Source organism: Microcaecilia unicolor, chromosome 8 (genome assembly GCF_901765095.1).
Source record: "Microcaecilia unicolor chromosome 8, aMicUni1.1, whole genome shotgun sequence".
NCBI lineage: Eukaryota > Metazoa > Chordata > Amphibia > Gymnophiona > Siphonopidae > Microcaecilia > Microcaecilia unicolor.
This window is the reverse complement of record NC_044038.1, coordinates 153681386-153704233: the sequence shown is the minus strand read 5'-3', so window position 1 is coordinate 153704233 and position 22848 is coordinate 153681386. Positions and strand designations below refer to the sequence as shown.

At 43.5% G+C, this 22848-nt stretch overlaps 1 protein-coding gene across 1 annotated transcript in view; it reads right to left on the bottom strand.

Moving 5' to 3' along the window:
- Positions 1–5267: 5267 nt before the first annotated feature.
- Positions 5268–22848, bottom strand: part of CDX1 (caudal type homeobox 1) — a 60862-nt gene continuing 43281 nt past the window's right edge. The window contains exons 2-3 of the mRNA XM_030212806.1: positions 9275–9420; positions 5268–5480 (exon numbers count right to left, since the gene is read on the bottom strand). Of these exons, the coding sequence (XP_030068666.1) occupies positions 5268–5480; positions 9275–9420 (359 nt within the window). The remainder of the gene's footprint in view (positions 5481–9274; positions 9421–22848) is intronic.

Here is a 22848-nt window from a genome sequence, read left to right as displayed (position 1 = left end):
CCCTTGTGATCGTATGCCATAAATCATGATGGGTAGGTAAGTTTATGCCACTAATTTAAAAAGCATGATAAGGTTAAGAAAGGGAAGATAATAAACTGCAGCCTGCAAAACAAAAAGCCTTAATATCTGTTTTAAGTCATTCAATATTTCAATAATTTTCTAATGCCTTCTTTGGAAATCATTAGTTTTGGAGAGCACAGAAATAGGTTAAAAAGGTGTCGTCTTGTTTTTTAACAGCTCTAAATAGGGCTGGGAAGCTAATGATGTTTTTTTACATTGAGTGTGTCTTCTGCATGTGGGGATTGAGAGTGTTGTAAAATGTTGATGGATTACTATTATTTCCAGCCATGGATTGGAGTCGACTCCCTGAAGCTGGTATAAGATTTGATCAAATCAGGATGAATCATGGCCTATGGCATGTACCTGGGTTTGAGCAGTGTGCAGAGGTCAGTCCTGACCTGTTGAGTGTTTGGGGTTTTAATTCCCTTGATTTGATTCTATGAAACTAAGCATCATTATTGACTGTTTTAGGTTGGAAAAAGTTTTACACTAGTTATTTTTGCACAAAGGACTTGTTTATGTGATGAACTGGTGATTAAATATTCGAGCTTATGGTGGGTATAGAACACAGCTCATGTATGACTCAATAATTTTTTCTGATGGTCCATCTCACATTTTTAATATTAGGGGGTTATTTCCTTTACCTTTCTGTTTTGGATACTGTTGAGTATTCTAACAACTTAGCATTCTAACAACTTAGCATCACTCCATGTGGAGGGCAATTCTATAACTAAGTGTCTATTTTTAGGTGTCAAGAATGCAGATAAATGACCAGAATAACAGTATATATGCATGTTTGTGTAAACATACATAAGTGACCGCCAATATTCCAGTTATATGCTCTTCTGTAAACTAGTGTCTAATTTCAATGGATGGAGTGTGGGTGGAGCGCTCAGTTACATGTATAAATTATAGAATATTATAATGAACATGCATTTTTTGAGCATTCTACTTGCAAGCATTTACACCAGCTCTGGCTGGTATAAACAGTCCTTCCTAAACTGTATCCTGACGATATTCTTTGCTATTTAACTGGCCAGAAATGGCCATTGACCGATTAAATAGCATTTCAGTTCCTAACTGCTAATATTCAGCATGAGATAATTTTTTTTTTTTTGTTACATTTGTACCCCGTGCTTTCCCACTCATGGCAGCCTCAATGCAGCTTACATGGGGCAATGGAGGGGTAATTAGTTATATCCACTGATTATTGCTGGTTAATGCTGAAAAAGATAACGTGGAGGGACATAATCAAACAGCGCCGGCCAAATAGATGGCTGGCCATCTATTTGGCTGGCGCCGCAAAGAGCAGTCCCGAACCGTATTATTGAAAAAGATGGTCGGTCATCTTTTGTTTCGATAATACGGTTCAGGACGGCCAAATGTCAGAGATTGCCGGGTTTGAGATGGCCAGCATCGGTTTTCGCCGATAATGGAAACTAATGCCAGCGATCTCAAACCCGACCAAATCCAAGGCATTTGGTCATGGGAGGAGCCAGCATTTGTAGTGCACTGGTCCCCCTCATATGCCAGGACACCAACTTGGCACCTTAGGGGGCACTGCAGTGGACTTCAAAAATAGCTCCCAGGTGCATAGCTCCCTTACCTTGGGTGCTGAGCCCCCTCCCCAAAACCCACTCCCCACAACTGTACACCACAACCATAGCCCTTAGGGATGAAGGGGGGCACCTACATGTGGGTGCAGTGGGTTTTGGGTGGTTTTGGAGGGCTTAACATTTACCAACACAGGTATAACACGTAGGGGGGGATGGGCCTGGGTCCACCTGCCTGAAGTGCACTGCACCCACTAAATACTGCTCCAGGGACCTGCATACTGCTGTCATGGAGCTGGGTATGACATTTGAGGCTGGCATAGAGGCTGGCAAAAAAATATATTTTGGGGGGGAGTGGGAGGGGGTTGGTGACCACTGGGGGAGTAAGGGGAGGTCATCCCCGATTCCCTCCGGTGGTCATTTGGTCAGTTAGGGCACCTTTTTGAAGCTTGGGCCTAAAAAAAAAAGGACCAAGTGAAGCTGGCGAAATGCTCGTCAAGGCCAGATTTCTTTTTTCCATTATTGGGCGAAGCAGGCCATCTCAAACCATGCACCGTCCCGCCTTCGCTACCCTACCGACACGCCCCCTTGAAGTTTGGCCAGTTCCGCAATGGAAAGCAGTTGGCGCCAGCCAAAATCAGCTTTTGATTATACCGATTTGGCCGGGTTCAGGAGATTGCCGGCCATCTCCCGATTTGTGTCGGAAGATGGCCGGCGATCTCCTTTGAAAATGAGCTGGATAGAAACATAGAAACATGATGGCAGATAAAGGTCATATGACTCATCAGGTCTAACTCCTACTTTTCTGAAAAACTAGTGTCTAAATTTGATGACCAGCTATATCGTGCGATAACCAACAATATACGTTTAGTGGCCAAATTGGACCACCTAAATAGCAGTCCTATCTTTGGCCACTATAAATGAAACTGGCCAGTGAAGAGTATTGACATAGCTGGTTAAGTGTGAGCCAGCCAAAAAACCACCAGATATTCAATGCCGGTCACCAGAAATGGCTCGGCATTAAATATCCGAGGTCAGCACCAATTGTGGCTCTTAGCAGGCTGCCTCCCATGGGCTGACTATCGGCCTCTTTGTGTTTTTTTCACCTTGCTATACTAGTTCTCTATTAAGGAAAGTAGGCACCTACTTTTCTTTATAGAATAGACTCCAATTAGGCACCTTTTCTGGCACATAAAATAGGAAGTGTTACAGAATTACCCTTATTATAAGGTCAATATATTGTGCTATGAACAGCTTCTCAGGAATGTCCTATTACCACGGGAAGCTTTCTCCTTATATTGTACAATTTACATAGTAAAAGGTTCCCAAGGATTTATTTTGTCATAAATTCAATGCAGAATCATGGACTTCATTGCCAAAAAAAGGCATAACTATTTCTCCACTGAAATATATTAGTTTTGAAGAGCACTGAAATATGGAAGGCATTATCTTAGGTTCTAATAGATCCAAACAGGGATGGAAAATTTTTGAGGGCCTACAATTTGTCATCTGACACCTGGGAGGGAGAGAGATAGACCTATGACAGGGAAGCCACTAGCAGGTCCTGGAAAGGGAGAAGAGTCAACTTTGGGCCTGAAAAAAAGCTTATTAATCTTGAGGTTTGAAGAATTCATTATCCTGACATCTCTCTAGCAAGTCTGTGACTCCAGCGGCGATGTCATGTGGGCTAGATTCCGTAAATGGCGCAAACAAAATAAAGCACGCTAAGCTAGTATTGTGCAGAATGAGCTTTAGAGAATACTAGCTTAGCATGCCTGCCAAAGGCTCGTGTAAATGCTCACACCCAGCTGATAGCAATTAGGCATGCTAGTGCAGGTATTCTAGAACATTGCACCTAATTTCTGGGAATCACCCTGACATGCCCATACCCTTCCCTTGGCCATGCCCCCTTAGGAGTTGAACACTGTGAAATTTAAGCACGCATGTTATAGAATAGAATGTAGGGCAGATCCATACATAACTCCTAATTATGGCCAATTAAGTGCCTGTTATTGCCACTGATTGATTGTTATTATCTAGTTAGTTAGTTAGTTGGTTAATTAGTTTGTGCGTGGATCTGCAATCCACACCCACAATTGTGCACCCAACTTTGGGTGACCCATACAGAATCCAGGGTGCACGCTTATCATTTTCGTTAAGTTTCAATAAAAAGATTGCTGTACAAAGCTCAAAGCTAGATCATGATGTCATGAAGTTCGGTTTTCCACACTGCTAACGGTGAGCACTGGGATCTCACCCAAGTCAGTCTTATCAACAGCATTACCACTGGGGACACTCCTGAATAAGGGCCATGTGTGATTTCAGTAAGTGACAGAAACAGATTAAAACAAAAGAGGAAAAAATCAGAAAACTAAAGATTTGTTTGAGATACTGTACAAGGTATGTAAAAAAAACACCTTTCTCTATGTATATATAAATAATGGCAATGGTGTATTGGTAATGGGATTTGATATACCGTCTTTCTGTGGTACAATAACAGTGGTTTACATATATTATATGCAGGCTCTTTCTCTGTCCCTAGTGGGCTCACAATCTAGTAATTGTACCTGGGGCAAAGAAGGGTTAAGTGACCTGCACAGAGTCACAAGAAGCGAAGTAGTGATCCCTTCTCTTTAATTCACACGAAGGGAAAGAAAACCTGGGCTGGATTTCTGGTTTTGCTTACAGAAGACTCAAACTACAGCCCTTGAAATGGAGATTGTAAATCCAAGGCAATTGAGTATTAGCATGAGTACAGCTCATGGCGATAAAGGATCTATACTGCTTTCTGCCAGTTTAACATTTCTGAATACAATTGTACTTATTCCACTGAAAGGAGAATTACTTGACCATCTGTCACAAAGACTGGTCTTTGATAACTGTCCCTCTGTAGGATTATTTCGCCCGTTGGCTTCTTGGCCTTTGAAGTTGACTGGTCTTCTTTCATTGGAAACATGTTTGTCACAGTCCTTCCTAGAACACAGTAAAGAAAATCTTGTCCCTTCTCCCTCTTTATAGCACATTGTTCTTATAGTATGTTGCTAAACTTTCCAGTTTTTCTGTCATGAATTAACCCTCTCTGTTATTGCAATATATCAGGACCCAGAAGCTAGGGCTTTGCATACACCATCTCTTGTCTACATTTTCTAAACAACATTTTTTCCATGTAAAATCTACTACTATTTTCAATATCCCCCATCCCCATTTACCCCAAATATCCATCTTTCTACATCTGTAAAAATATATCCTCCAGATTAATAATTATCCTAAAATATACAGTGACATTAACTATCATATCTTTGAGGAGGTTTTTTTTATACAAATCAAACATAGGTAAAAATACAATCCAGAGTAAAACAGTTCCTTCTTCTGGGTGTACAGGAAATAACATCAGCTGGGTCTAGAGAGATTATTTGCTGAAAAATGGTTGCTGTGGAGACATGATTATCTCGACTGATAGATGCCAACTGTTGAAAATGATTGGGGGGGGGAGGGTGCTAAAGAGAACACAAATTATCCCTCCTTGGGCTCAATGAAGGAGGTTGCTCAGAACCCACTATACCCACAGAGCTGGCACCTATGCCGACTCACAAAAGAGTTACTTAATATGTTCCCATGAGGATGCCAGAGTATGATAGAGATTTATAGCTTCTGTCAAGGCATGTATTCCTCTTTGATAGTCATTGTAGAAGGGGAGACTAAGTTGCTGTTGTTGCTACTGCTGCTACACATGGTCCCGATGCCTCCGGTGGTGCTGACCGAGGGTGGAGTAGGTGTAGTGGTGCTGGCCTGCTGGGTCTGTTGTTGCATCTTCTTCTTGTTCACCTTCCTCTCTTTCGCTCTTCGATTTTGGAACCAAATTTTAACCTGCAGAGCAGAGACAAATAAAGTGGGAAGTAAGAAGATGTAAAAACAAACAAAAAAAAAGATAAGGCAGGAAAAATGAAGAAAAGATATATTGAAGGGGGCAAAAAAAGCCAGAAAGAGAAGGATGAGGGATATAAATAGAACACATGAGTTAAAAATGAAAATAAAGAAGAAGGAGATGGGAGAAAAGAAAAAAAGAGGGAAAAGTGGAACAGAATAAGATAAAGGGAGAAGAAGATAACTAGGGTGAAGAGCAGAAAAATGACAGTAGATGGGAAAACATAAGAACATAAGTGTTGCCATACTAGGACAGACCGAAGGTCCATCAAGCCCAGTATGCTGTTTCCAACAGTGGCCAATCCAGGTTACAAGTACCTGGCAAGATTCCAAAAAAAGTAAAATAGATTTTATGTTGCTTATCCTAGAAATAAGAAGTGGATTTTCCCCCCAAGTCCATCTTAATAATAGCTTATGGACTTTTCTTTTAGGAAGTTAGCCAACCCCTTTTTAAACCCTGCTAAGCTAACTGCTTTTACCACATTCTCTGGCAACAAATTTCAGAGTTTAATTACATGTTGACTGATGAAATATTTTCTCCAATTTGTTTTAAATTTACTACTTTATAGCTTCATTGAGTGCTCCCTAGTCCTAGTATTTTTGGAAAGAGTAAACAAGCAATTCATGTCCACCTATTCCATTTCACTCAGTATTTCATAGACCTCTATCATTGTTCCCTCAGCCATCTCTTCTCTGAGCTTAACAGCCCTAGCCGCTTTAGCCTTTTCTCTTAGGGAAGTCATCCTATCCCCTTTATCATTTTCATCACCCTTCTCTGTACCTTTTCTAATTTCACCATGTCTTTTTTGAGATGCGGTGACCAGAATTGCACACAGTATTGAGGTGGGGTCACACCATGGGGAAATACAAAGGCTTTATAGCATTCTGATTTTTGCTTTCCATTTCTTTTCTAATAATACCTAACATTCTATTTGCTTTCTTAGCCACCACTATATATTGAGCAGAGGGTTTCATAAAATCAGCGATGACACCTAGATCCTTTCCTGGTTGGTTACTCCTAATGTGGAACCTCACTATCTACCCTTCTCCATTGAGAATACTGACCATTTAACCCTACTCTCTGTTTTCAATTTTTTTAACCAGTTTTTAATCCAGAATAGGATATTACCTCCTATCCTATGACTCTCTAATTTCCTCTGGAGTCTTTCAAGAGGTACTTTGTCAAAAGTCTTTTGAAAATCCAGATACACCATATCAACCGGCTCACCTTTATCCACATGTTTGTTCACCCCTTCCTAGAAATGTAGTAGATTGGTGAGGCAAGATTTCCCTTGACTAAATCCATGATGGCTTTGTCTCATTAATCCATGCTTATGTATATGCTCTGTAATTTTATTATTATAATAATCTATACCATTTTGCTTGGCACCAATGTCAGGCTCACCGGTCTATAATTTTCTGAATCACCTCTGGAACCCTTTTTAAAAATTGGCATTACATTGTCCACCCTCCAATCTTCCGGTACCATGCTTGATTTTAAAGATAAATTACATATTACTAATAGTTCGGCAAGTTCATTTTTCAATTCTACCAGTACTCTGGGGTGTATACTCTTTGCAATTCTTACTTCATTGTACTTAAAAGGGTGGCAAACCTGAAGTTACTTTCCTTCAGCAGCTGTGAAGAAGGAAGGGAAGACATTTCATCTGGAATTTCAGGACAAGGAAATAGCTAGAGGGAGAATGTTTGCATGCGAGAAGCAAGAGTAGAGTTTTATAGATTTCCAACAAACATTTATGACCTTCTAATGAAAAGACATGAGCTATAGCCAAAGAGATAAATGTATCTTGCATCATTTCTCCAGTATGTTGTAGACCAGGAAAAGTCTTTCACCTGTCTATACCTGGGGGGCATAGCTGACGTTAGTCGCACACAGTAGAGCACTGAGATGCCCATTTATTATTATTATTATTATTTATGGTTCATTTATACCCCACATTTTCCCACAAATGCAGGCACAATGTGGCTTACATGAATTATAAAAGTAGAGAAGTACAACACATGAATTTTACAGCAGAATAAGGAGAGAACACTAACAACAATTAGGGTGACTAATAAGCAGAATTACTAATGGAGATGCCCATTTCAAATCAATAATTCAGTTTCCTGTTGTAGTGGCTGAATTTAGCAATACCTTACTATATTTAAGCTCCTATTTACAAAGCCACGCTAGCGGCTGGTGGTGTAGTACTGCCAACATAGCTCATTCATTTTGAATGGTCTATGTCGGCAATGCAGCGTGGCAGCCACTAGTGTGGCTTTGTAAACAAGGAGATTAGCTTTTTAATTGAAATCATTCATGGAATATGTTGGAATTAAAGGTGTTGCACATGAAATTTAAGCCCACAAAAGTCCTTTCTTCCTATGCCATGATAAAATTTAACAATTTGTTAAACAGAACCGACAATATGACTGAAAAGATCAATCACAGAAAATCAGAGAAGACAGAATTTCCATAAGAATCATAAGACTGTAATTATTGACTCCTGCCTTTAAAATCATCATCATTGTGAAATTTTACTCCGGGAAACTTGCAGTGGCTTCTGAATAGCTTGCCAAATAACTGATTATTAATATGTAGGGTGTAACATTTTGGGCTAGATCCTATGGGGTCCTTTTACTAAGACGTGGTAAAATGTGGCTTGCAGACAACTGTCGATTGGCACCGAAAACGCTACGCATGGTAGGAAATAAAAACATAATTTGTCCCAGCGTTATGGGCATGTGCCAAAACCAAAATTACTACCAACGTGGCACACTAGCTTGACAGCAGTCTCGTTTTGGCGCATGCTGCATGCGTGAAGAGACTACCGTGCCTTTGTAAAAAGGGCCCAAATATATGGTGCCAAAAACATTAACGAGGAGCAGCCATGGAAGATGGAGGAACCCTCATTTCCTATGTCAAAGGGTTCTGGGTAATGTTTTAATAAACCACTTATATTTTTGACCCAGTCTGCTCTCTAGTTTGTTTATCTGATCTTTTTAATTTTACTTTTATGTGTATTTTGAATTCTAAGTTTTGTCTTTATTATATGCATGTGGTTTTTATATGATTTTTATATGATTTGTATATGATTTTTGTATGTTCTTTTAGACTCCTGAAGCAGGCGCATAGGCGCCGAAACACAGCTGCTGTGTTGAGTCACTTGATGGTCTTTAATAAAGACTTTTTAGTGTATATATGTCTCCCCTGGTTATTGAAAGGGCCAGATCATCCTACTTCTTTTTTTGCTGCACCAAAAACATTAGCTCAGACAAAAGCGCTATTTAATAAGCCACGCTTAAAGTTAGGCACAGTTTATTGAATAGCACTTATGCCTGGGAATCACGCCTAACTTTAGGAGTGGCCATTTGCACTGACTGAAATGTGGTGCAAATGTACACGCCTACATTAGGGGCATATCCCCGTTATTCTATAACAACATATGTTAAATTTTAAAAACGACCCCATTCTGCTAATTTCCATCCCATTTCCACACCCCCTTTTTCAAATCACACGTAAAATTTAGGTGCAGATCCCACGTCTAAATTTACACGCATAAATTTCAATTAACTTTTTAATTAGTGCCAATAATTGCTTGTTAAAAAGCCAATTATTGGTGCTAATGAGCTTGTTATTTAAATAAATTGCACTGGGAAATAGAGGATGCATCCAAATTTGTGCACACAGCTTTCTGCGACTTTCATAGAATTAGGGAGTTTGAGTGTGCACTGACCTGCCGCTCCGTGAGACTGAGTGTGGCAGCCAGCTCAGCTTTCCTCCTGATGGTAATGTAGCGACTGTAATGGAACTCCTTCTCCAACTCTAGGCGCTGGTGGTCTGTGTAGACCACCCGGTATTTATCTTTTGTTCTGGTTTTACCTAGGAAAAATAAATCATAGAGATGTGAGATAGTGTTTGGAGATCAACATGAAAAAGCCTTGGATAATTATTACAGTTCCTTCGGCAGGTCCCTTTGACTATGGTACTTGAAGTATTTGTCATGGTCCCCATAAGGGAGGATTTCCCAAACATTGATAATCACACAGTTAAGTCAGGATTTCAAGATATTCACAATGGATATCCATGAGATAAATTAGCATATTTAGGGATTCCTATGTATGAAATTTACATCCTCAACAACCAAAAATCTTGTTTAAACAAAGGAGGTGTACCTAGAAAATGCTGAAACCAAAGAACTCACCTAAAAGAAACACTATGAAAGTACTGCAGTGCTAACTTTTATATTTCTTAATACAGGGGTCTTTTTACAAAGGTGCGGTAGGACTACTGCGTGGGTGGGGCATGCCAAATCGGCTCTATCGCTGGGGTAGCACAGGAGCCCGGCGGTAGTTCTGAAGTTGGCACACAATCAAGACTATCTCTACTTCAGGAAGCAGGTGAAAGCTTGGCTCTTCAACCAGGCCTTTAATGAAAGAAGTAACTAACTTGTTAGTCTCACTCATACGCACAAGGAGAGCCACGGGCTGCACATACTGCAGCAGGACATGTTTATCCACTTCTACCCTAGATTAAATAATATTTAACCATCTCTCCGACCTCAGGTGCAACTTTCTTTAAATTAGTCACCTTAGTTTCTAACTCCTCTTACTCTCTTACCTATCTGTATGTTCCATCTTTGCATATACCCTTCACTGTCAATTAAAATGTTCTATTATGTATTGTGTTTACATTGTAAGTAGTATACTATGCCATACTTTGTATTGTTATGCAAATATTTTTTACTGCTCATGTTTGATCTATTCTTACTGTACACTGTCTTGAGTGAAAAGTCCTAGGCACTCTAGTCATTCCTCATAGGGAAATCATCCCATCCCCTTTTTTTTTTTGTTTTGTTACATTTGTATCCCATGCTTTCCCACTCATGGCAGGCTCAATGTGGCTTACATGGGGCAATGGAGGGTTAAGTGACTTGCCCAGAGTCACAAGGAGCTGCCTGAGGTGGGAATCAAACTCAGTTCCTCAGTCCACCACCCTAACCACTAGGCCACTCCTCCACTCCTTTATCATTTTCATCACCCTTCTCTGTACCTTTTCTAATTCCACTATATCTGTTTTTTTATTTCTCAGTGTAACATAACATACGTGGAGGGGCATAATCGAACGGGAACGACCATCTTTAAGGGCGTCCATCTCTAAGGATGTTCCGGCGAAGGGGCGGGGAACCCGTATTATCAAAACAAGATGGACGTCCATCTTTTGTTTCGATAATACGGTCGGGGACGCCCAAATCTCAACATTTAGGTCGACCTTAGAGATGGTCGTCTCCAGTTTTCGGCCATAATGGAACCCGAGACGACCATCTCAAAAATGACCAAATCCAAGCCCTTTGGTCGTGGGAGGAGAGAGCATTCGTAGTGCACTGGTCCTCCTCACATGCCAGGACACCAACCGGGCACCCTAGGGGGCACTGCAGTGGACTTCACAAATTGCTGGCAGGTGCATAGCTCCCTTACCTTGGGTGCTGAGCCCTCCAAACCCCCCCTAAAACCCACTCCCCACAACTGTACACCACTACCATAGCTTAGGGATTGAAGGGCGGCACCTACATGTGGATACAGTGGGATTCGGGTGGGTTTTGGAGGGCTCACATTTACCACCACAAGTGTAACAGGTGGGGGGGGATGGGCCTGGGTCCGCCTGCCTAAAGTGCACTGCACCCACTAAAAACTGCTCCAGGGACCTGCAGTGATGGAGCTGGGTATGACATTTGAGGCTGGCATAGAGGCTGGAAAAAAATGTTTTAAAATTTTTTTTAGGGTGGGAGGGGGTTGGTGACCACTAGGGGAGTAAGGGGAGGTCATCCCTGATTCCCTCCGGTGGTCATCTGGTCAGTTCGGACACCTTTTCGAGGCTTGGTCGTGGATAAAAAAGGGACCAAGTAAAGTCGACCATTATCAGCCGAGGGCGCCCATCTCTTAACCATGCCCCCATCCCGCCTTCGGTACACTGCCAATACGCCCCCATGAACTTTGGTCGTCCCCATGATGGAAAGCAGTTGAGGACGCAAAAAAATCGGCTTTCGATTATGCCAATTTGGGCGACCTCGGGAGAAGGATGCCCATCTCCCGATTTGTGTCGGAAGATGGGCATCCTTCCCTTTCGAAAATAAGCTAGATAGTAACATAGTAAATGACGGCAGATAAAGACCTTAACGGTCCATCCAAGAGAGTGTAAAACAGCGTACAAGCATAAACAGAAACAGAAAAAAAGCAACACTGGGCCTTCAGGATTGAGATAAATGCAGTCCTTTTTATTCTGAAAATAACCCGACATGAGCCGTGTTTTGGCGTACAAACGCCTGCCTCAGGGGTCAACAGTCCTTATGGATATAGTCACAGATAGTTGTTTTTTTCACCGACAGGGTTAGTGAATGACTACACAAATAGTTACCACGCTCTGGGCAATACACCCTGACTGTTTAGGTTCTTTTCCAACTTTTCTGCAACTATATCCATAAGGACCCCTGAGGCAGGCATTTGTATACCAAAACACGTCCTGTGTTGGGTCATTTTCAGAATAAAATGGACTGCATTTATCTCAATCCTGAAGGCCCAGTGTTGCTTTCTTTTATTTCTCAGTGTCACATGAGTTTGACTTCTTGGGGTTCCCAGTTCATTTTTCGTCTTCCTATTTCTATTTCTAACTTTGTGATCCTTTGATCACAAAGTGGAGGAGTAGCCTAGTGGTTAGTGCAGTGGACATTGATCCTGGGGAACTGAGTTCAATTCCCACTGCAGCTCCTTGTGACTCTGGGCAAGTCACTTAACTCTCCATTGCCCCTGGTACAAAATAAGTACCTGAATATATGTAAACCGCTTTGAATGTAGTTGCAAAAACCTCAGAAAGGCAGTATATCAAGTCCCATTTCCCTTTCCCTTTGATATGTATTTGGTGAGGGTTTGCCTGTCTTTTGCCTGTTCTGTTTTACTTGTGGTAGGTGTATTGATGTTTTAGGGCCCAGTGTGATAGCTGTAGTCCTACTAAGGCTGCATTTTGATTAACATTTTTAATCATGATTATTCATGCAATTAAAGGCAGGGCACAGCCAGCAGTCCAAGTAGGGGAGCACAGGGATGAACTGAGCATGCTTAGGGCGTGCAAGCATTGGTGGATGGAGGCACCCCTCTGACTTCCTCATTCCTGAGGCAGTATGAGGACGAAGGGGGTGACTCAGGCAGCGGATTTCTTTGGCTAGCAGGGCTAGCAAGGCTTCAGCTACACCACCAGCCATTGAAAAAGTACTGCAGCTTTGGAGGGGGCCTGAACCCATTCTCTCTCTCATATGTGCCTCACTGTGCCTTCATCTATTCTCCTAGATAGAAGGTAATAAGTGCCCCCGCATTAACCTTTTACAGATAACATGCGCTAATGGAAAAATACCTACTCTACCTGAATGTAACTCATCTTGAGCCATTATTGAGAAAGGTATGAGAAAAATCCAAATAAATAAATAAGATAAATGATGCAAACATTGTGCCACATCATCCCTGTGTCTAACTTTGTGTGATCTTTACTAGATTTACCCCTAAATGCATAAGTGAGAGTACACAGTAAAGTACTAAGCACTAAGTTCAATGCCCATTCCCCACCCATTTTTTACCTATAACAGTATGCAGTTAGCCAGCATTAACAGCTATACCCCTCCCCATAGGTTAAACAGCATGCAGTAAAGAGGCAGATCTATAATAGACACTTTCAGGGGCGTAGCCAGACTTCGGCGGGAGGGAGATCCAGAGCCCGAGGTGAGGGGCACATTTTAGCTCCCCCCCCCCCCCCGGTGCCACTGACCCCCCCCCCCCCCCGCCATTGCCGACCCCGCCGCCGCCAACTTTGCCCCCCCTGCCGATGACCCTCTCAATCCCCTCCCGCTGCCAACCCGCCATCGCCTACCTTTGCTGGCGGGGAACCCCAACCCCTGCCAGCCAAGGTCCTCTTCTTCTTGCAAAAGGCTTCCTTCTGTTTCTGACATTCTGAAACAGAAGGAAGCCTTTTGTGAGAAGAAGAGGACCTCGGCTGGTGGGGGTTGGGGTCCCCCGCCAGCAAAAAACAGGCGACGGCGACGGCAGGTTGGCGGCGGGAGGGGGGGTCGAGAGGGTCATCGGCAGGGGGGTCCAGGGCCAAATCTACGGGGGCCCAGGCCCCCTGGCCCCACGTAGCTATGCCACTGTTATAATTATGTAGCACTTGTGCACATAAATGTAACCCCCCCCAGTACTTATGCACATAAGTGGCAGCAAATTGACCGAGCAGTATTCTGTAAGGATATGCCTAAGTGGCAAAACAAGGGAGCATCCACATGGGTGGAGCCTGGAAGAGACATGAGCAAGGCTGCCATGTCCTTTTACGAAGCTGTGGCAACAGGGGGCCTGCGCTGGCTTTGGCACATGTTTTTGATGCACGCTGAGGCCCTCTTTTACAGCAGCAGGTAAAAGGCAGGTCCTTGGTGGCATTAAGGGCAGTAAGGGCTCCCGTGCTAACCCGACAGTAACCGGGCAGTGGGCAGCACTGCCCGATTACCGCCGGGTACACACCGGCACTACAAAAATTACAATATTTTTTGCAGCGCTGGAAATGGCATTCGCTGAGGGAGGGAAGTACCGCTGGGTTGCTGCAGTAATTTCCTTTTAGCGAACGGTAAGCCCGCATTGGGCTTACTGCTGCTTTGTAAAAGGGCCTTTTCCATATTTGGGCACCTGTATTTATGCCAGGTCTATGACTAGTGTAACTGTGGGTGCATAAATACAAGACACACCAATATCAGGTTATGCTACTAATCTATAACAGAATCTGGCCATCCAGATGACATTAAAGGATCATTACCCACTGCACAGCATCAGAGTACCTAAAAGGGAGTACCCACATAACTGGCCAAGTCTGAAAATCAATGTAGCCAGTTATGTTCAAACCAGCTAAAAATAAACCAGATATTCAATGCTAGTCAAAGGAAACGGCCTGGCATTGAATATCCTGGGAGTTAGCCAGGCTAACTCCTGTGATCTGAATATCAGTCCCTATAGTGGTGCAACAATCAGGTGTTCTCTGGGCACCTACATTTGGTTATAGAAAAACCCCATTTGGCCCTATGGGAAAAGGACTTTATAAATTAGTCTAGACTGGGAATTATCTCCAGACAGCACTAGTCCACTCACTTCCGATTAAATCAATTGATTGATAGGTGTTTAAACCACCCAGTATTTTGTGGGCTGATTACACATAAATATGTATTTTAATGCTTAACCTTATTTAAACTCATTAAAACATATGTACATATTCATAGTTTATGAAGGAGGGAGCAGTTTGAGCTTCCAGCATTCTAGATGACATATGGTTTCCTGCTGGGCCTTATCAATAAACTGCCTAGGTAATCAAGAATCCTTGATAAGATTCCAAAGGTGGAGTAGATTGTGGATGAAAAGAGAAATGTAGTTCTTCATTTATGTCATCTAAAAAAATGTAAACAGGAATGTCCTTGTCCAAAACAAAATGGCACCCCGAGACTGCATAGTAAGAGCCCATTTAAAATGGAGCCTGGGCACCCAGGTTCCATTATACAATGCTAGAGTGACCCGCTATTGGTATGTCTAACATTTAGACACCCAAAGTTACACCAACTATACAAGTAGCACACTTGTGGGCACAGGGCAGCCAGGAGACTGAGCCGGGCCTGGGGCAGGGCCGCCACTGCCACCCCCCCCCCCCCCCCCCCCAGGATCATTGCTGCCGCCCCCTCAAAATACCCCCCACCGCCGCAACTACAGATACCTTGGCTAGAGGGGGTCCACAGGCCCCGCCAGTAGAAGAAGTCTTCCTCCAGCACTGTTCTTCACTCCGCTGCATTGCCTGCCCTGCCCCTGCAGCTGCTTTTCCCCTCACGTCGTGCATGCTCAATTTCATCAAAACTGAGCATGTGTGACATGAGAGGAAAAACAGCCGCAGAGCAGGCAATACATTGGAGCACTGGAGGAAGGCTTCTTCTGCTGGAGGGGCCTCGGGACCCCCGCTAGCCAAACCAGAGGCCCCGAAGCCCTGTGTCTGCTCCTCCCCAGCCTCTTAAGGGGGGGCCTGGTGCTGGAGTTTTCTCTCCCCTGCTCCTGTCAGGATGCAATCACCCAGGTCAGGAGTAGCAGAGAAAGAGAGAGAGACCCCGGTACTGGGCCGGCTTGGAGGCCGTGCCAGGGGGAATCTTGCCTTCGCTGCCCCCCCCCCCCCCCGGCAGCCCTATGCGGGCACCTAAATGTAGCTGGAATACATGTAACATACGCTCATTTTCAAAGCATATGGACATCTCAAAAGGCCAAAATAGATGTTCATGTGCTTGAAACATCCAAATCCTGTGGACCTAATTTTTAAGTAGCGCATGGCCATTCACTACCTCTGTTCGGAAAATGCCCTTTTATCCACTACGGTACAAGGTGGCCTCGGAGCACGGCAGTCCCATGCACTAAACAGACCACCTTTTACCGCCGCTTGGTAAAAGGGCCCCTAAATTTAAAAAGGGATTGAAATCATTCTTTTCCATGAAGTCTTGTGAGGGCAGAGGACCAGTACAGATTCCTCCTGCCTCTTCCCCTTTCCCTTGATGCTCTACAGCAGTTGTCTGCTGTTATGAATTATTGAATTTTTCCTCCATCTGTTTAAAAGTGTGAACTGCTCAGTTATTACTTGTTTGAAAGGCGGTATAGTAGAATTTTAAATTTTTATTTTATTTTTTGACATTTATTATCCCACATTATCCTAAGCAAACTCAGGTTCAATGTGGCTTACGTTTGAAAATACAGTGAGACAGAATAATTGAATTCAGTAACATCATGGGAGCAAGTAGATGGATATGTCTGAAATACTTAACATATCCAAGCTAAACTATGCTAAAACAAGAAATATTGAAGTAAAAGTAAAGGCAACAGTTGTACCATCATTAGTCTTGTGAAATATCACAGAGCAGGCTGGAGCATTGCGAGCTAGAATTTCAGAGACCCTCAAGACCGAAACAGTTAAAAACTGAGTAAATACAAGGGGAATATTCCAAAAACAGCCATGGGGAGCTGGAAGGTGTGGATGTTTAGGCAACAGGCACATTAGTATTAGTAACCATGTCAGTTATTTACCTTGTGGTCGGTTTATAAGAGCTATTTAGATTATTTGTCAGTTTGTAGCTAGACATGGGAAGGAAGGTGTACTGGGTTTATTCATCTTCCCAAGATGGTAGATACAAAGAAGGTATATGGCAACAACTGTTCTTGATAGTGTTAAAATCTATCCAGATTAGCAGAGTGATAGTCTTACATAATTTCACATCCAGGAGTGCAAGAAATCCAAGTAGGATTATAGAGGGCTCTGTGTCACTAAGGATAATTCCGTTCTTGTCTGCACTGCAGTTTATGAGTCAATTGACTAGACAGGTCAAGAAGGTCAAGGGAATTCAGGCCTATTAGACAACTTTCACTGCAAAAAGAAGGCTCATTATTCCTTGAGGTGAAAGCACTTTTTATATCCAAGTGAATTTCCAGCAGCTTTACCAGGAGTATCAGACTTTTGTTGCTGTGCAGAGCATCCATCTTGGCTGAGCTGCAACTAGCTGAAATTAGCTTCTCACCACTGATCCCGCTGAGCTTAGTGGGAGTCCTCCAACTACACTGCTGCCAGTTGGGGGGCAGTGCTTCAATATTTTCAATCGCTAGGGACAGGCAGGTTGCCTGGAGTCTTGCAGAGCCTGCCTGTCCCTCACTATTGAAAATGTGATAGTGAAACAGCACCACCCACTGGCAGGACTGTAGGTGGTGGGATCCCTCTCAGCTTAGAGGCAACAGTGCTTCTCACTTCCCTGTCTGAAGTGGTTTCCAACAAACTCCATTTTATCTGAACAGAATTACCCAGCCCTGGTTTCGTTTTTTTTTTTTTAATCTCATTTCTTGAGTAATAAGTTCCTCTTTTTATTAACTTTGTCAGCATTGTTTGTTTCATTTATTTCTCTACACCAACTTTGCTCAATTGGCCTATGCTTTTGTAATTTTGCACATTGACTATTGCAATGCACTATTTGTGGGCCTACCAGCTAAAAGACACTTCAACAGCTATAAAATGCTGCCACTCGACTTTTACCTAATTCTAATACACTTTCCAACTTATAATTGAAAAAGAAAAACGTCTATATTGTGACCCAAATCGGGAGATAGACGTTTATCTCACAAAAATGAATAAAGCGGTATAATCGAAAGCCGAATTTGGACGTTTTCAACTGCACTCCGTCGCGGATGCAGACAAAGTTGATGGGGCGTGTTGAAGGCATGGTGAAGGCGGAACTGGGGCGTGGTTATCGGGTGATCAGAGATGGGCGCCTTTCGCCGATAATGGAAGAAAAATATGCGTTTTTAGCGCGAATTTAGGGCACTTTTCCTGGACCTTGTTTTTCCACGAATAAGGCCCCAAAAAGTGCCCTAAATGACCAGATGACCACTGGAGGGAATCGGGGATGACCTCCCCTGACTCCCCCAGTGGTCACAAACCCCCTCCCACCACAAAATATGCCGTTTCACAACTTTTTATTTTCACCCTCAAATGTCATACCCACCTCTCTGGCAGCAGTATGCAGGTCACTGGAGCAGTTATTAGGGGGTGCAGTGGACTTCAGGCAGGTGGACCCATGCCCATCCCCCCCACACATGTTACACTTGTGCTGGTAAATGGGAGCCCTCCACTGTACCCACATGTAGGTGCCCCCCTTCACCCCTTAGGGCTATAGTAATGGTGTAGACTTGTGGGCGGTGGGTTTTGAGGGGGATTTGGGGGGCTCAACACCCAAGGGAAGGGTGCTATGCACCTGGGAGCTCTTTTACCTTTTTTTTTGTTTTTGTAAAAGTGCCCCCTAGGGTGCCCGGTTGGTGTCCTGGCATGTGAGGGGGACCAGTGCACTACGACTCCTGGCCCCTCCCACGAACAAATGCCTTGGATTTATTCGTTTTTGACCTGGGCGCTTTCATTTTCCATTATCACTGAAATACAAAAACGCCCAGCTCACAAATTGTCGAATAAAACATGGACGTCTATTTTTTTCGAAAATACGGTTCGGTCCGCCCCTTCACGGACCTGTTCTCAGAGATAAACGCCCATGGAGATAGACGTTTTTGTTCAATATGCCCCTCCACGTCACATTACTTCTGTTCTTTCGTCTTTGCATTGGCCGCCCGTTGAGAAGCACTGTTTTTTTTTGTTACATTTGTACCCCGCGCTTTCCCACTCATGGCAGACTCAATGCGGCTTACATATTATATACAGGTACTTATTTGTACCTGGGGCAATGGAGGGTTAAGTGACTTGCCCAGAGTCACAAGGAGCTGCCTGTGCCTGAAGTGGGAATCAAACTCCTTTAAATTGCTGGTTTTGGCATTTAAGATTTTTCATGGGACAGCACTTAAATATCTTTTGAATAAATTGACAGTCTATATACCTAATCATCCCTTACGTTTTTCTCTCCCCTCTGCCAATTCTTTCCAGCTTGTGTATGCCCATAAGCGGACATATTATTCTTCTTTGGTTTCTCTTATTTCTTAGGCAGATTAATGATTTAGTAGAATTTTGTAAAGGCATTACAACTTTATTGTTTGAAAGCGGTTTTATGAGTTAGGACTGATGTTATTATATATGTTGTTTTTGTGTTATTCTTCTGTTTGCTTATTTTATGTATATTTATTGTTTATTATATTGTACAATTTTTATTATGCATGTAATTTTTGCAACCTGTTCTGGGTGTAAATACACAAATAAGTAAATAAATAAAATTGAAACTAGAAGGCAGTGAAGTAAAGCCAGGACTGACTTGATCTTTCCAGATGATGCAAAGGCAGCTACTAATTTATTATTTAGGTTTTGCTCACACCTTTTTCAGTAGTAGCTCAAGGTGAGTTACATTTAGGTACATTGGGTATTTTTCTGTCCCTAGAGGACTTACAACCTAATTTTGTATCTAAGGCAATGGAGGGTTAAATGACTTGCCAAAGATCACAAGGAGCAGCAATGGGATTTGAACCAGCCACCTCTGGATATCATGAGAGGTGTGCTAACCACTAGGCCACTCCTCTACTCCAACACCAAGCCTCACTGGAAGCAGGGCACAACATGGCATTTCCTATTGTTTTGTCTTTATTTTCTCCAAGTACAAAGTGGACAACAGTAGAAGCCTCATATCCAAGATAAGATTGCTTCTGATCCACTTAGGTTTAACACTTACTACATGTCCAAGCAGATATTGTACTTTTAAAAGGCTTAAAGAGAGTCTTTGTTATTTTGCAAAATCCACATTGAAAACTGGTTGAAGATAAACTAGATCGCATAGGCAGAGAACTGGATTACAAAAGGTAAGTTTAAATTTAAGCTTTGGTGGCTCATGAAACTCCAGACCGCTCAAAACACAGCAGCCAGGCTGATATTTGGTAAAACACGATTCGAAAGTGCCAAATCCCTCCGAGAAAAACTACATTGGCCCCCAATCAAAGAACGTATTACCTTCAAAATCTGCACCCTGGTCCACAAAATTATCTACGTCGAAGTCCCAGGCTACATGACAGACCTCATAGATCTACCAACCAGAAACACAACCAGATCATCACGAACATACCTAAACCTCCACTACTCAAACTGCAAAGGACTCAAATACAAAGCAACCTACGTATCCTACTTCTCCTATATAAGCACACAACTATGGAACTCACTGCCAAAAGCTGTAAAAACAACCTACGACTATCTAAACTTCAGGAAATCACTAAAAACCAACCTGTTCAAAAAGGCATACCCTACCAACCCAACAAAAATGCCTACACTGTGCAACACAGCAAACCCAAAGCTTGTAATGGACACCACATAACCTCTCTTCGATCCCCATTGTGTCTGAACCTTAATCAACCACAACATCACCATGTATTTGTTTCTCTACCGGACTTGGCGAACGCCTTTACGGTACTATGTAAGCCACATTGAGCCTGCAAATAGGTGGGAAAATGTGGGATACAAATGTAACAAATAAATAAATAAATGAAAAACATTGTTCAATGCCTGGCAGAAGGTTCCCACTTTGATTCCTAGGTCAGGACCTGGTTATCTGGAACTGGAGATGATACAACAAAGGCATTTACACTTGTGGGGGAGGGGAAATTTGTGGTGGTCATTGCATGGGACTGATGCATCTGGAACAGGCAAAAATCTGTGCCTTCAATAGAGATACTTAATAACAAATCCAACAACCTTTTGGTATACAATAAATACAACCCACACAAACCAGGGGAATCAAAGTAAATCACCAATAAAGAAATCCAAAGCTAGTACACAGTGCTATCTTTTAAACTGATAGACCCTCAGAAATTTAGCTCACCCATGCAGCCCTCCACTATCCCCGTTGCAAAAATGTATCCACCAAGTCAATCTACATGTCAGGATTCTCTTACTTCTGTACAGTGCATTTTTTGTAGAAAAAAAGGTGCCGGTACTCATTATGGGCGGGGTCACCACATATGGCTCCACCCCTATGATAGCCACACCCACATTAGCCACACCCCTTATATCAGCCATGGCGCATATAAACAGACATCATTGAAAATATACTAGTATAGGAGAAAAACAATAACTTGTGATTTTTTTTCATTATAAATCATTTCTGTAAGATGTTACAGCTCCAGTATACCCAGTGCAAAATAAGACAACAGATGTAAATTCTCAAATTGGACATATTCCAAACACTAAAATGAAAATAAAATAATTTTTTTCTACCTTTGTTGTCTGGTGACTGTTTTCTATCCATACTGGTCCAAGTGTCTGATTCTGCTGCTGTCTATCTGTTCTCTTAACTCCGTTTCCAGGGCTTCCTTTCCATTTATTTCTTTACTTTCCTCCTTTCTTCTTCCATGTCCAGCATTTCTCCTCTCTCCCCACCAAACCCTCTATCCATCCATGTCCAGCAATGCTCCTCTATCTCCTGCTCTGCTCTCCTCTCCATCCATTTCCAGCATTTCTCCTTCCTCTCCTGCCATCCCATCCATGTGCATCTCCTTCCTATCTTCCCTCCCCTCCATCCATGTCCAGCATGTCTCCTCTCCCCTCCCCTCCCCTGTCCAGTGATTCTCCTCTCTCCCCTGCCCTCTTCTCCTATCCAAGTCCAGCAATTCTTTCTTCCCTGCCTTCCCCTTCCATCCATGTCCAGCAATTCTCCATTCTCCTCTCTCCCCTGCCCTACTATCCCATCCCCTCCATGTCCAGCGATTCTCTTTTGCCCCCTATCCTCCCCCTCCCTTCAATGTCCAGTGACTCGCCCCAGCCTCCACCTGCCCCTGAGATCATTCAAACCCCAGCCCCATTTGCCCAGCCCCCCTTGCCCATACACACATACCCCCAGCCCTACTTGCCCATACACACACCACCAGCCCCACTTGCCCACACACACACCCCAGCCCCACTTGCCCACACACACCCCCAGCTCCACTTGCCCCCCCACACACCCCCAGCTCCACTTGCCCCCCCCACACACCCCCAGCCCCACTTGCCCACACACACACACACACACACCCTCAGCCCTACTTGCCCACACACACACCCAGCCCCACTTGCCCACACACACATACCCCCAGCCCCAATTGGCCACACACCCCCAGCCCCACTTGCCCACACACACCCCCAGCACCAATTGGCCACACACACACCCCAGCCCCAATTGCCCACACACACACACATCCAGCCCTACTTGCCCACACCCCCCCCAGACCCAATTGGCCACAACCCCCCCCCCAGACCCAATTGGCCACACAACCCCCAGACCCACTTGTTCACCCTCCCCTGCTCGCTCCCTGCTGTTTGCACCGATCCCTGCCTCCTAAAACTTATTTTTTCGCGAACCTGCAGACTGAAGAAATAAAACAAACAGCTGACAGGCTTGCCTCCTTCAATCGCGTCGGCCGCTTCCTTTCCCTGCATTCTCAGCGCGCCCCGCCCTCCTCTGATGTCATTTCCTTTCCTCGAGGGCGGGACGCGCTGAGAATGCAGGGAAAGGAAGCGGCCGACGCGATCGAAGGAGGCAAGCCTGTCAGCTGTTTGTTTTATTTCTTCAGTCTGCAGGTTCGCGAAAAAATAAGTTTTAGGAGGCAGGGATCGGTGCAAACAGCAGGGAGCGAGCAGGGGAGCCCCAGAAAAAAGGTGCCGGTACGCCGTACCGTCGCGTACCGGCACAAAAAAAGCACTGCTTCTGTACCAAATAGTGGAATTTCCTCCCAAAATTCATCAGATGTGAACCTAATTATTTGATATTTT